Source organism: Lottia gigantea, assembly GCF_000327385.1.
Source record: "Lottia gigantea unplaced genomic scaffold LOTGIsca_46, whole genome shotgun sequence".
NCBI classification, from domain to species: Eukaryota; Metazoa; Mollusca; class Gastropoda; family Lottiidae; genus Lottia; species Lottia gigantea.
In genome coordinates this window covers 1,268,091-1,284,523 of record NW_008709614.1, presented here as the reverse complement: position 1 = coordinate 1,284,523, position 16,433 = coordinate 1,268,091, and the positions used below count along the sequence as shown (strand labels likewise).

Genomic DNA, 16,433 nt, shown 5'->3' with positions numbered 1-16,433 from the left:
CTATAAGTCCACTATAAATTCACTGATATTATTTAGATATTGTTTATTCATGTAGTCTGATAATTCTGATTTTGTTACCCATAAATAGTCTGAAACATCTCCTTCCTTCAACTTCACTGGTCCATTCTCATATAGGGCTTTAAAGAAAAATACCTGTAAAACAAAACACATTTCATCTCATATATACTATATTGGGTTTGTTTTCAAGATATTTAAGAGTTTTGAGTAATTATACATAAATCATATCAGTAAAAGAAAAAAAAAGATTTTACAACAAAATCTAGTTAATTTTGTCCCCTGTTTCCCAACCTGGGGTGTTTTCACTAGGGTGTGACCAACTGGTGTAGAAGAATTTATTTTGAGTTGAGAGAGCACCTCACATCACATGCTGAAAAGGTGGATGAAACAATTTTTTGGGGTATGAAAGGTCCACGTGATTGCTCCAGGGTTGTGAAGGCTGAAATAGGTTGGGAACCACTGATCTAGTCAATAGTGTCTTTCAATTATTTATGGAAAATTGTAGTACAGACAGATTAAAAGAAGGATATTCATTCTGAAGGAAACAGCAATAACTTCTGGTGTTCACATATCACTTTCAAAATTATTCTTGATCAGAGGGAATGACCTTAGGCTAGATGTTAAAAGTCAAAACTTATCATTTCTATAACTCACCTTTCTACCAATACTCTCATTTACTACTTTTTTAGGATATTTGTATTTAAAGAAGCCACAAGGTGCGTTTCCTATAAAACATGATTTAATCTGGTCTCCACATTGTGAATCTAAGGCTCTATTAGCTGTCTGAAATAAAAATGCAAGAATTATTGATATTATGGCATCATCTTAAGGAGTAACATAAAATAATTCTTTTGTAGATATTGGACTAATGTTTGGTAAAATCACCAATTCTGTATTAGAGTAAAAAGATAGTGGAACACAGCTATATACGCCCACCACGCCATGCAGATGGTAAAAACGATTGAAAAATCAGTTGAAAACTAATAGAGTAATTTAGCATATTCAAGATTTTGGGGCAAGGGCAGTAACTCTGCTTTTAACGGTCGAAAATAGCTCAAATTCGAACTTGATCTTCGTTTTATGAATATGTATACACATACTGAATTTCATTTGATTCCATCAAAAAATATAGTTTTTAGAGCATTTACAAGCAAATATGGACGGGTCCGACAAGGGTGCCGACAATATACGTCCACATGGAGAGATGTGTGCGTATAAAAACATGGAAAAAAAATAAAGAAATATTAGCTCAAAAGTAAGTGTTGAGAGATCTCTACCTGTCTCATTGATTCTCCATCTAACCATTGTGAGTGTGGTAAAGCCCATACATCTGTTTTACCAAGTCTCTGTTTAACAATCAATATCAGTTTCTCATCTAATTTTCTTTCTGTTGATTTTCTATCATCCTTTTCATCAGCAACTACACCAATACAAAATACAACTTTATTGTTCATTCTATATTCAATAAGGTTAAATCAAAATTCTAGACTAAAATATCACGTATCATTCACAAAAAATAAATTGATCTTTTACAACCATTTATCTATCATTTAAGTCCAAAGCACAATAATATAGGTACAAAATATTCCTTTTTGTCTGTTTTTTACAATATACTGTATTTCTAACTACCTGTCCTTCTAGGTGCGAAGGTAAACTCTTCTAACTCAGTCTTCCATTTGTCTTCTGCTTCAACAGCCATTTCTCTAGGATTCTCTAATTCTTCCACTGTTAATTCTTCTAACTTTATTCTTTTTGCATGTAACCTGAAATATTTTAACCATATAAAATCCTGCAAAGTTCACCCTGAATATCTCTAAACATGAAAATACAGGGTTCCCTTGTCTAAATACATATGTGTTTCAGTCGAATAGTCTCTTGATAATTTGCTTCAGTAGGTAAGCCAAGGATTGCTTAAAATTTCCAGAAAAATTCTTACTTATCATCTCGAAATCTCAGTTCATGATCAGACAGCAAACTGTTTTCTAGTTCTAATTTACTCAGAAAGTCACTCATTTTCTTCTCATAATCAGTCATTTCTTTTGTTATAATTGGCCTCCGCTCTAAACACACAGCTCCAAATAGATCCCATTTTTCTTTCTCTTTTTTAGTTGTCTCAGTACTGGTGCTATATAATCTTATGTGATGACTTGGTGGACATTGAAGCGTATCTAAAATGATGTAAAGAGCAAAATGTTATAAAGATGTTACAACCAGTCCAAATCTCTATATCTCTAGACTATACCTAATCCTAGTTATGATGGAGCTCAGCTAGAATAGGATTTGAGAAGAAAGATGCGTTTCTATTTCTCCAAATATTACTGGCATTCAATCTACTTTCTTGATAGTTAACCTCAGCATTTGCAATGACCCCTCAATCGTGAACATAGCCATATCATTAAAAGGGGACATGTTTCAGGACAGTTTTGGCGAAACTACAAATTGAGGGCAGTTTAAGTTCTGAGTCAACAAACTGACATAAGTCAGGCCTATTATAACTCCAATCTAATAATACAGAGAGTAATGATAATCATATTTAGGACGTCTCTAGAATATATCGAAAACCCTTAAACCTTTTAGATTTCTTGCATGTCGAATTCGTGCAAAATTTAGTCTTTGAAAATTCTGAAAAGAATAAGTGATACATCTTGTGCAAGCCATGTTTTGTTTCCAAATAGTGACAAGTTCTGGAAAATCGCGAGGAACTTTGTGAGTTATCTTTTCTTAGACGGAAGTTTGTATCACACATGCGTAAAACATGGTTGTTAGAAGAAACAAAAACAAACTTGCAAACCTGATGAAAAATAATCAATAAAAACGATTAATTGGTGAAATTACGTAATGATATGAGTTGGTGACAAGTGATTATGAGTTTTGGGTACATTTTTAGTTTCCTAAGATCATAATGAGTGATCATAATCATATTGCATCTATTCTCGACTAATAATGTAATGATGCTTTCCACATAAAATCAAATTTCGAATCATGGTCATGACGAGTCAAGACTGAACAAGTTTGATGCTATGTCCATCACCTTATTTTTCTAGCCACCATTCTTACTAGGCTTATTACATCAACTGAAGATGTTTCAAATAATCTTCCATTAGGCTACAGTCTGTAATTTGAAATATTGACTTATAATATATTGAAATTTGAAATACCAGACCTAAACTTTTCTTGTGAACAAGATCTTACACCACTTATTCTCACATCACATCTTTATTTTCTGTTAGCCTACTCTGAAACTGTTGGAACTGCTTTTTTCAATAACTGAATACTTAATTTCTTCAACATAAATCTCAAAATATGTCAAGTTATTTATGAATACTACACTATCTATATCATGATATTGAAATAATAATTAATTATTGAAATAAAATATTAATAATTATGATAATAATTAAGGCAATCACCACAATTGGTGTCATCTATAATTAATCTATTATTTCTGTACCAAAGTGTGGAAGTGGCCTCAAGGAAAATTATGCTATTCTTACTTGAATGAAGTATTAGGCTGTTCCTTTCTTATCAGAACGCAAAATCAAGAATGTACCTGCTACATTAGAATATTTTCAAACAGTAGGCACAAAGATATCATGAATGTCTGTAGCACTTAAGGTGAAATATGATAGGAAGAAGGGTCAAAATGAAGAAAAGTATCTTGCAAGGTGCTAATATATTACTTGGCAGATCAGTGATGACTTTCCCTCATGTTTAGGCTTACATTTAATTTCATTCACCATATATCTTTGTGCCATAAAGTAATAACATATCTGCAAAATAGTTGGAGTTGATTGGATGACAATGAACAATGTACAATTATGATAAGTTATTTTATTGCAGGGCAAGTTCTACTTCCCGTTTTCATGTGGAGGAAACAAACAAAGGCAAAGGGATATTTTTTTTACCGAAGGGTAAATAGATTTTGTGTTAAAAAAAGTTACGCTCATAACACAATATTTTCATAGAAAAAAAAGTATTAAATCAAAATTTTTAGATTGTTATAATGCTAATTTGAGGTTTATGTGTCTGTTCTATATTTCACCACCCATCTATGAATATATATTGATTTAAAACATACATTTATTTGTATTCTGTTTATGCTATAAAGTTTGCCAGACAAGACAAATCAACGTCAGAATACAGTTTTAAAGATAGATATATCAAATAAACTAGTTAAACAGAAGTGAATGCTGCTAAAACAATTTTGGTATTGTGTTTAAAGATATTATATTATCTGTGACAAGCACTCCATAGCAAATGTTTTAGAATATCTAATTTATTTTTCAGAAAATAAAGCTAAAGGACCTAAAAAGGTATGATTTCATGTAAAGTTATCATATTGATTCCTATTCATATTCTTCTTTCTTTTGATTCATTTCTGGTTCTTTCACAAATATGATATAAGTTACAAAGATAACATATCAGATTGGCTTAAGACTCAAATATAATATGATTTTTTAGTTTGGTTATAAACAGAAGAACCTACATCACCCTTTACGTAATATAAACAAAACTCCTGTTTTACAACCAGAGGAAATCAAGAAACCAAAACCTGAAAAAGATTTTGTTAAACGTAATCGTGAAAGAATCCACAAAAAACAAGTTTCAAAAAAAGATACTGGAATCAATAGTGGGACTGTGACTTTAACTCAGGAGCAATTAAATGCAATATTACAATCAGTTGGAAATTTGAAAGAGGGAAAAGAAAATGCTCTTAGAATCAGCATTGGTGAGTATGTTACTTTAATCTAGAAGTTTCATACCAGTAATTAAACTAATGTTTGATTTGTCTTAATTTGGTCTAATCTTCATATGTAGAATGAATATACCAAATTTCTGAAGAGGAAGTTCAGTTGACAGGTGTTTGGAATGTGAGCAAGCCGAGCCTTTTCAACAATATCTCATCTCAGTTGAAATCTATTTGATGTTATCAATCTTTTTATTTGTAAAGTATACAATGTGCATGCCAAGTATTTTCTAATTAAAACTCAATGTTCAAATTTCGAAAAGTAGTTTATAAGCTTATAAATAATAACCTTTCCATTAAAAATTATAGATCTATTGAATATTTCTTTTATCAGTTTTGGAATTTGGTACCCAATTTTCAAAATAAAAAAGCACAAATTAAAACTTTATAACATTTTATTTAGACCCTGACAGTCATGAAGTAAAGATAACGTCACCTAGACGGGGAAAAACAACAGCAGAAGTGACATCATCACGGTCTGTTAGACAGGAAAACTCAGATGATAATGAAGGAGATATCTTTCAACTAGCTTTGGGAGAAAATGAAAAGTAAGATATTTTTATTGAAATATACACATCCTAGTCTTTATTATCATGAAAAAAAACCCTTTTGTTTCAAATATTTAGTTACTTTTTAAAATCTGGACAATGCAATAATCTTTCAAATTATTTGGGCAACATGAAATAGGCTTACTATTATCTCTTGACCTCCAATGTGCAATATATCGATACCCAGATAATGCCATGCTTGTCATCAATAAATAATCATCATCATCAACTAAGGTTTTCAATATCGATACATCGTCCAATTACAATTTTTATGGCTAGAAATAAAATAAAATTTTCCAGAAGAGATGAAGAAGATAGCAAAGAAGTAGAGAAGTTTATATCTGAGATATCAGCAAGGAAAGAAAAATCTGAAGCTAAAGAATTAAGCAGAAATGAAAGCAAAGAAGACAATGAGAGCTCAGTTATACATTTACCTCCAGTTCCACCAGCACATCTTACTGTGGCAGAGAAAAAAAGATTACAGTGGGCCAGAGAAAAAGGTATGCATTGCAAACTTATAAAAATTCTTATGATTGTACTTTTTGTGACAAGTTGTGACAATTAAAGAATATCAAAGGACATAATATATCAATTAGTTTATATAAATTTGTATTTGTTCAATTTGTAACAATGTCCATATAATATAATCATGTATTATAATACATCTCAATGTAAATGTTTTTAAGGAGAAAGTGAAAATTATAATCCATGGGGAAAACCAGGTGCTGGTGCTCCAGTAAGAAATAATGTTGGTGATGTTTTAGCTGATTATAATACAAGAAAGGTAAATTAATACATTGGAAAAACAAAAAATAAATTTAGAACCAGATTCAATGGCCACAGTTATGATATAAATCATAATTTGGATAAAACTTAATCATCTGGATCATCACATAATTAATGTAAGAATCACCCCTATTAAACATATTCATGAACAAATTGATATTCCAACTTTCGACTGCTTAGAGCAAATTACTACATTGGTGATGTTTCAGCATACAATCTCTCAATGATTGCAACAGTAGAACTTTGATTTAAAGGGACAGATGTCATTTTAAGATACTCTGTGACATATATATAGAAATAGTGAGTAAAATTCCTAGTTTGAGATATTTTTGAAAGAATTATGCAATTTTCGTATATTTCTAGTACTTTTGAAGACTATTTACATATTTCCAAGACTCAAATTAACCCTCAAATTGCACACCTGTCCTTTTAGTACACATATATAAATATTACAGGAAGATATTAAAACTAGTCCACGTCATCAACCTCCAGTCACATTAGAACCATTCAGTCCAAGGTCCAAGAGACATCAGAATTTAGATGGACCTGTCAAGGGTACATTAGATATTGGGGTAAGCTTATTATTTCATTCATATAAATATGGCTTTGAATTACTACAATTCTGAAATGTTTTAAAGGACCATTACGCTTTTTTGTAAAAAAAATTTTTTATCAAAAACATATAAATTATTCCTGGAAATATTTCTAAAGTATGCTATTTTTATATCTACATGATCAAACTGAATTTGTTTTAAAAGGGTTGATTAAAAACACAGAGTACTAATTGTTAATTTTGACACTTTTAGTTAGTTTAACCTAGTTTTGGTATTTGACTTTATAATAGCTCGATATTATTAATTTTTTTAGTTAAAACTTTCAGATATGTTAAGGGACACATTTCTCTGAATTTTGGTGTATAGTTTTCACAAATTTGAGCAGAATGGCCCCTTTAAGATATTCTCTTTATTAATATGATATAATATATATAATATGTTTAATCTAACCTTTGTTACAGCAATTAACAGATGAAGATAAATTACTAGCTAAGAAAGAAGAAGCACAGAGAAAGTTTAGGGAAGACTTAGGTAGGTTATATTGGATTTATACTATATACTTTGTAATCTTCATATTTTGTACTCTTTCATTTCTTCATTTTCAAATTAACTATTTCTTGATTAGTTACACACACAATGATAGTTTTAAAAGCATAGCTTACTGTCATAGTTTGTAGTTATTTCTTCAGTTTATGTTGTTTAATTCAGAAAAACAACTGGAAGAGAAGAGACAGAGAGAAAGAGAAGAAAAAGCCAGAGAAAATATGGATAATACCTGGTCTAATAAATTCTCTAATGAACATAAACCAGCTTCCCTCCCAGCTCAAAATACTTCTCCCCCTCAACAAGCTGAATATATATCTTCAAAGTAAGTCATACCATTTAGACCATAATTTATTCATAACATAAATAAAGCCATAATGCAACTCCTGTCAGCCCATAACATGTTGTCTATGTGAATAATGGTCCTTACCTTTTTAGAAAATCTCCACGAAGAAAACATGATCAACCAGAAAATAGAGTGAGTGCAGCTACAAATTCCACTTCACAGGTACCTCCAGCTGCAATGAGAAGTTCCTTTGCATTAGGGGTGAGTTAATAAGAGACTTTTGATCATGATCAGACTTCATGATCAAACTGCATCTTCACACCCCTGACTTCTATGTTGGTTTGGGAATTTGAGACAAACCAAAGAGGTAGCTATACTTTTACCCATAAATGCCACTGATCAGTTTATAGAATACAGATTAAAATTACCTTTCTACATGATGAGTTCAGAAATAAATTTTATTCAAGAGTTATTCTTATGTGCTGGTCTACCCTATCACTTATTTCTTTATCACTTATTTCTTTAAATCAAAAACTGCAGCATCAAATCAACAATCCTGTTACTTTTTCTCTTTTCAGCATAGGTTGTGTTATTTATTTCTTTTAAACAGGATTTTTTTCCAAAATCAGTAACTTTATACTGTTGCTATTTATTAATCCTATTATTTTATCGCTATACAGGGTCTAGCATTAGATGATAATAGATATAAACAAACTAAAGCGGAGGAAAAGAGGAAGTGGTTGGAAGATTTAGGTATTTTGTTTTCAAACTTTGAACATATGGTAAACTTTGTGTGAAATCAGGTATACCTATATATTAGCCTGGTCCTTCACTTAGCAAATACCTGCTGTAAGCAGTGAATTTTTAGCCTTACTTGGCTAGCTTAATAGATGTTTGACTGTGCATCTTTATGTTTATACTTCTCTATTCTGTTTTAGAGAAACAAATGGAAGAGAAGAGACTACAGACTTTAAAAGATAAAGAGAAACAAACAATATCAGAGTGTACAGATAAAATTAATTGGGCTGATCCTGTTCAAATACCACCATCTGTACTAAATACATCTCCTAGATCTGATCATTATAGCTTGATACACAATAGTGGTGAATTTCAACATGATACAGCTAGAACAAGTAGTGCTCCTGATCCTCCAACTGACCAGTAAGTTGTTAAGGTTTATTCAATATTAACACAGCTAGAACTAGTAGTGCTCCTGATCCTACAACTGACCAGTAAGTTGTTAAGGTTTATTCTATATTAACACAGCTAGAACTAGTAGTGCTTCTGATCCTCCAACTGACCAGTAAGTTGTTAAGGTTTATTCTATATTAACACAGCTAGAACTAGTAGTGCTCCTGATCCTCCAACTGACCAGTAAGTTGTTAAGGTTTATTCTATATTAACACAGCTAGAACTAGTAGTGCTTCTGATCCTCCAACTGACCAGTAAGTTGTTAAGGTTTATTCTATATTAACACAGCTAGAACTAGTAATGCTCCTGATCCTCCAACTGACCAGTAAGTTGTTAAGGTTTATTCTATATTAACACAGCTAGAACTAGTAGTGCTCCTGATCCTCCAACTGACCAGTAAGTTGTCAAGGTTTATTCTATATTAACACAGCTAGAACTATAGTGGTCCTGATCCTCCAACTGACCAGTAAGTTGTTAAGGTTTATTCTATATTAACACAGCTAGAACTAGTAGTGCTCCTGATCCTCCAACTGACCAGTAAGTTGTCAAGGTTTATTCTATATTAACCCAGCTAGAACTAGTAGTGCTCCTGATCCTCCAACTGACCAGTAAGTTGTTAAGGCTTATTCTATATTAACACAGCTAGAACTAGTAGTGCTCCTGATCCTCCAACTGACCAGTAAGTTGTTAAGGTTTATTCTATATTAACACAGCTAGAACTATAGTGGTCCTGATCCTCCAACTGACCAGTAAGTTGTTAAGGTTTATTCTATATTAACACAGCTAGAACTAGTAGTGCTCCTGATCCTCCAACAGTAAGTTTTATTCCATGGCACATCAATTTATCAGAATTCTCTGCTTAACAAGAAGTGGGATCAATCTGAAATTTACAGGATGTAGACAGAATGACAATACAAATGAAACTTTTTTTCTCTTTTTTCTTTACAAATTGAAAATTTTGAGATGACATTTCTGAAGTGTAATTATATACTTGAATTATTTACCAGATACCTAAGAGTTTTATATTATTATTGTCTATGCTGAAATATTTCTCTATGAATAATTAAAGTAGTATAAGAATTAAGTCTATTTTAAATTTAGAACATTGATACGAGGTCAGAATGTGATCATAGATCCAGTTACATTAAAAGATTTAGAGATGAAAAGAAAGAAGCATTTAGATCATCAGGTTAGCAACATTTTAAATCATTCACTTTTAAAAGATATGGTTTGTTAGAATTAAATACAAAGTTTTTTGATAAATAGATTTTTATTGTAAGTCAAGAGACAAATCTTATATTCCATGGTTTTGATGGTTGCTATTATGCCTTATGCTATTTAGACAAAGCTGCCAGTGGGTGTATAATATCTGGTAATTTATTATATAGGAAGCTATCAAACACCAGATTGAAGAGAAACAGAATAATTTACGTAAAGAAAGGGAGAAGAAATGGGCAGAAGAACAGGAAGCAGAAGAAAGATTAAAAAAAGAAAGAGAAGTTCTCCAGACACAGTTTGAAGTAGAACAACAGAAGATAAGAGAAAAAGAGGTTTGAATTGATAATCTTTACAAATAAAAACTACAAAATACAGGGAAATATCAGTGATAAAGAAAGATACAAGATTTGTCAAAATGTTCACATATAAACGCAATCTTTTACACTAAATTGTTTTTGATTTCAGCAAGCAAGAGAAGAAAAATTGCGTCAACTTAAAGCAGCTATGGATGAAGCTCAGGAGAGAGCTCAACATGAGAAACAACTGAAAAGAATGCATCATTTACAACAGGGTGGCCATGATATTACACATCTGAAGGCTCATTATGAAGGTAAAATCATCATTCATATCATCTAAAGTTATATCTATAATGATTTCCTTTTTATTTTGATTTTGATTTAAATTTTATTAGAAGTAACAGCTAGTCCTTAGATGTCTATTACTATGTAAGCCAAGTTTTGAAGAATAGAATTGTATTTAAAATAAAAAAGCAGTCAGACCATAGAATAGACCTCGCTTTTAAATTTTCTTTCATTATGGGTGATTGTTTGCAATGTTGTTTATAGTCAGTTGTATTATTGTACTGTTTTTCATTTTGGAAGATGAGTTTTGAAAGATAGTATTGATTATAATGTTACGATTAATTCACCATGAAATATAATATTTATATTTTTGTATTACTGCTTCTAGTTCTCTCACCATCTCCTGTTCCTATTGGCAGATCTACAGTCATGTCAGTTGCTAAGCAACCAACAGTTCATAACAATGGTAGTTAATAGCTTACAGTTTTCATCTGCAGCATTTTAGCTTTGCACTCTTGCACCTTGACATAGCTTGAAATTTTTAAGCCAGAGCAAAAAAATACTGCACCTTTGTCACCATGCATGTTTTAACAATTTATATCATATAAATCTTACAAATATTCAAATTGAAAGGTAGTAAGTTTCAACAGAGGATTATTATACCTGATTCAGCTGGAAGGATAGGGATGTTGAATACATAAACTTCCAAGTGCATGCTTCAGAGATTTTTCTAAATATTTTCTTACAAGGCAATTAACTTTTTATGCATCATCTAATTTTAAATATTTCAGATTATTTTTTCAGATCATCAAATTTATTTTTCACAGAAATCAATTATAAATAAGTTTAATTTTAATTTTTATTCAAACTATAATTGCTCTTAAAGAATGTTTATTAAATGTATTGTGTGACCAAGACAGAGACTACAAGCGGCCATCAACAATCTTTTCATTTTTTCATTCGCCCCTATCCTGGCTGCTTGTTTTTAATTCCCACCCAGTTTAAAGTTAATTATGATTGTGATAACAATACTAATATTCACTATTATGACTTCAAGTCTTCTCATGTATGATGATTAGTCTTTTGTTGTAACTAGAACTTTTAATTATAATATGATATTTCTCCTTGTTTTTTACATTTATTAATACATTGTTGAATATTTCTCATACAAGCTGAATTATTTTTGACTATATTTTTGAAAGATTTGAGTACAATTTTAGGTATCTGTATCACTTTTCAGTTTCATAGTTTGTTGTCTATGTCATCTACATCATCAAACAGTTGATTTTTTGGAAAAATTGGGTCCAACTCAAATGAAAGTTTTTTGTAAAAGTGAAACGGTAGTTAGAATAGAGTTTTCAGAATTTTAATTTCATTGATATATTTTTTGTTGTTTTTATATTATATATTGTATGATAAATAATATATGTTCAAATATACTTGTAATCCTTTTAACTGACTTTTTTGGTTTCTGTTTAAGGCATTCAAGCAAGATCACCTAGAGGCCAGAATCAACAATCTCAACCTGGATTTTTACTAAATTTAAATGAGGATGTTCCAGCAGTTGACTCATCTTACCAGTCTCACCATAGTAATCCTACACAGCGTAGTCAGACTGGACAACAAGTACATCATGATGATTACATAGTAGATAAAGTGGTTGAAGCGCCTAAAAAACCAAGTGAACCCTTTACAGACCCTTACTCTATATTAAGAAATTTTGGTACCCAAACAAGTAATTATGTGCACCTCTATCTCTTTTCACTTCATCACCTCCCTTTTATGTGAAATCAATTAAACACCAGACATAGTCATCAGACATCATTGATGTAGAATGTTAATCTGATGGATTGATTTCATGTTTAAGGTCATGAAATATCAGAGATGTTTTATTAATTTCTTTGTTTATATAAAATGTCTCTGTATATCATATCATAATCATGCATATTGTTATTTTATTGTTAACACAAGAACCAGGCATAATTTATGTATTTGTTGAACGTAAATTTTGCCTTCCATTCTGACTCTTAATTCATTGCACTGCTAAGGGTTTTCTCTGAAAATTATTGTTGCAAATAGTATTCAGTTCAGATTGTTTCAAAAAAAAAGCATGTAAAAGCATGTGATTAGACATAGCATTTCCCAGTATCTGCATCATTGATTATCAATAGGCATCATAATTATCACTGTTCATCATTGATTATCAATAAGCGTCATTATTATCACTGTTCATCATTGATTATCAATAAGCGTCATTATTATCACTGTTCATCATTGATTATCAATAAGCATCATTATTATCACTGTTCATCATTGATTATCAATAAGCATCATTATTACACTGTTCATCATTGACTATCAATAAGCATCATTATTATCACTGTTCATCATTGATTATCAATAAGCATCATTATCATCATTGTTCATCATTGATAATCAATGGGCATCATTGTTCGTCATTGATAATCAATGGGCATCACTATAATCACTGTTCATCACCATCTCTTATTTCGATGTTGCTATGTTAAAACATCAATATTATTTAAAGATTCTATTGACAATTACTCAGAATCTGTTGTCGATCATTGTCAGATAATGGTTTAAAGTGCTGGTCAGCAAAACCTGCCACAACTATATTATATAACTGACATGATATTAACACTATAAAAAACTTAGATTACACCTTGTAATACCGTCAAGTAACCTAATTTCGTGCAAAAATGACAAATAATTTACATGTGTGACCTCGCATGACCTCTGCATTTGTATGTTTTGATTAACATGGGTAATTTGTACAATGTCAACCTGCAAAATTTTTCCTATAGTTTCAAAGCAATCTCAACTTTATTATCAATTTCTAACATATATATACAAAATGGCGATTTCAGTTATTACCAAATATCAATTTTTTATCAGCCAAATTTCCCTATAATCCCGAGCTGTAATCAGAATTCCAAGTGTCGTCTGCTAGCATGTATTCCAGTGAACAAAGTTCATATATTAATTATTTAAAACGAAAATAGGTGACACAATTTTCCATTTTTAAATTTTGACGAAATTCGATGTTGAATCCTTATATGCACAAATATAGGTTACACCACTGTATAAGTTTAAAACCTCTGTAAAGCTCATATTAAAATAATCAGGATGAATGAATTATTGTGCTGTTATGTTCTAATAATTTATATACATGCAATATTTATGTTTTATGTAGTGTACTGATTGATACTTCAACATTTCAAATCTGATCCCCTTAATCATATATTATAACTTTACTGTACAGATTATTTGTTAATGTGCACAATTTTTCATTATCATCTGAATCATTACCACTCCTACACTACCTTTTATTCATTCTAAACAATCAATTAATTATATTTCAGTTTCTGATGGAAAAGAATTTAATCGTGAATTAAGTGAAGTTCAGATTGAATATAAAGTGCCTGATGAAACCATGGAAAAACAGAAACAGAAGCATGGAAAAACAAAGACTAAAAATAAAACAGTCAGATTGAAAAGTGCTGCCAAAGTTCGAAAATTTAAGGTTGAAAAACCACAGCCCATGGAAAAGAAAGAATGGAATTACAAAAATCAAAAAAACTTAAAAAATGTGAAAAACTCTGAGAAAGATCCTTTTTATGAGCAGAAAAAACGTGAAAGTCAAGCTAGACATGCTAAAAGAGCAGAACAACTTTATAAGATGATAGAAGCTAACAAAGCTGTGATACCAACAGAAAATGGTCCAGGGTCACGTGATACTTCACCACGAAGATATCACTCTCAGTCACCTCGACGTAGTTCACAATATAGTCCGCGAGTAGACAGAAGTTTATCTCCTCACCTAAGATCTGAAACACGAGTGATGAATCCTAAATCTCCTAGAGCAGGACAATCTCTATCTCCACCACCTAGTAATAGACATACACCTCATAGATCAAGATTAGATAATTATCAGAATCATGTGGAACAACCAACTCAATGGAGATCACCTCCAGTACCTGCTGTCAAACACAGACATCAGTATAACAATGAAGTGGAAGATAGAGGATACGATGACGATCATTTCCATCATCAATATAAAGATAACGAACCTATCTATCCACCTGTCACAGAAAATGATTTTATCCCTTTCACAAGAACAACAGAAGTTTTGGATCCATCTCATGCTGAAGAACCTTTAACTGTATCACGAGAGAACACCAAAGTTCAGAGAGGAAGAAAAGCTTATAGAGATAACCAGCATCCAGGTGATTATGGAAGAGGTATCAATAATTATCAGGACAAAGGTCGACAGTCACATCAAAAGGTATGTTAAGTTTAATAGATTTGGAGACTAGTGCATAACATTGGCAATACACATTGATAAGATGAAATATATTCTAAAATGGGCCATACAAAGTGATTAGTGTAAATTTGTCCAAAATTTATAAAAAAAAATTTGCACTTATAACCCAAGTTACAATGCAGAAAAAGTTAATATTATGATTCATGAAATTCATGGACAATGAAGACTATTGTTTGTTACAGGATCCAATGTATAACCCTAGTGTTATAACAGATCATCCTACTGGTAGACAAGATGAGATTTTACTACAACTCTCACAGCTAAAACAGGTAAATCTTTCTTTACCACTTATTTCAAAAACAGATTTGATATTCGGCCTCTTCTATCTCAGGAATACATGTACATGTATGGAAGCAATCCCGATGTATTTCTAATGAAGTTTCTCATGATTTTATGTAAGCTACAATTAACTAAGTATGAATGTCATAAATGTCATATACTCTGGACTGGAGTAATTTGATTAAAACATATGCTGTTTAAGAAAATGTGAGATAACTTGGTAAGAATAGAGAGAAACAACTTAGGTGCCCAATGGCTTCTCAGGTAGTGAAAGGTTTAACATCAATCGATATCATGAGGTCATGAAAAAGGTTGTTGTCCGGATTGTAAAGATGCTTAACAAAATCATGACAAAGAAATAAGACAAATCTTGTTAACATGAATGTGTGTGTGTAAAAAATTAATCCTATTAACCATTATGTTTGTTTCAGAATTTAATACAGAAACAGAGAGAGTTAGAGACCACCATGTCTCCTAGTGCTTTATTACAATAACATTAGTTGCTAGGTTTCTGCCACCAACTATATGAAAATAATGAAATCAACTAGCCTTGTGGTCGGAAGATATTATCGGAAATTCATCAACTAGGTTTCTTTCGAAAACACTTGACCTTTGCTTAATAAAAAATCTCTTACCTTATATTGTTGAGGTTGAGCTGTGATATTAATTAAAACTGTCCTGATAAAGACTTCATAATACTTACTATAATCTTATACTATATTCAAACTGTTGTAGTCATTGTATTTTAAAATTCACCAATTCTTCAACTGTGTGTGGATGGACCAGACCACCTTTTCTTGATTTTTTAGCCACCAATATGCTATATATATTTAGATTTGCCCACCTTATTTATTCACTTAATATGTAAGCTTTAGTTTAATGAATGATGCCACTGTTGTAGTCAAGAACTTGCTTGCTCTTAAAGGGTTTGTAAAGAGGTTTTGTAAATTTGTTATGTGTATTGGAGACACACTCATCAATTTGCACAATTCCAATATTCAATCAGACATCTTTGATTCCTGAAATTTCACTAAAACTAAATGTTTGAATATGTCACTAATCAGGAAGAGCCTTATGTGATAAAGCATATTAGGCCATTGATTGATAATTGGAATGGTGCAAATTGATGATATCAGTGTCTCTGGTACACATAACATATTTACAAAACCTTTTTTACAAAGTCTCTTTAATAGGCATCTGATGTCAGTAGTTCAAAAATGAAAAAAAAGTCATAAAGTATACTGGTATTGACACTGGTAATCTGACTATTACTTGTTAGCAGAGTTTTGGACTACATTAATATAATTATGTTATAAGGGCTTTTATAAGCTGGTCTT

General features: G+C 31.2%; 2 protein-coding genes across 2 annotated transcripts; one reads left to right on the top strand and one right to left on the bottom strand.

Annotated features, from left to right (window-relative positions):
• On the bottom strand, positions 1-2,106 carry LOTGIDRAFT_124295 (hypothetical protein; the record flags this gene model as incomplete). Its single annotated transcript, XM_009061169.1, has 5 exons — positions 1-153; positions 673-801; positions 1,296-1,438; positions 1,648-1,781; positions 1,955-2,106. Coding segments are annotated over 5 exons (711 nt in total), but the record flags the coding sequence as incomplete, so codon positions are not given.
• A 2,199-nt stretch (positions 2,107-4,305) lies between these two features.
• LOTGIDRAFT_164641 (hypothetical protein) lies at positions 4,306-15,590 on the top strand (the record flags this gene model as incomplete). The annotated part of the gene is made up of 18 exons (XM_009061168.1): positions 4,306-4,331; positions 4,480-4,747; positions 5,169-5,313; positions 5,614-5,813; positions 6,000-6,097; positions 6,555-6,671; positions 7,115-7,184; positions 7,362-7,521; positions 7,635-7,743; positions 8,163-8,235; positions 8,421-8,643; positions 9,775-9,862; positions 10,062-10,223; positions 10,357-10,501; positions 11,953-12,207; positions 13,856-14,778; positions 15,000-15,086; positions 15,528-15,590. Coding segments are annotated over 18 exons (3,212 nt in total), but the record flags the coding sequence as incomplete, so codon positions are not given.
• Between the last annotated feature and the right edge of the window lie 843 nt (positions 15,591-16,433).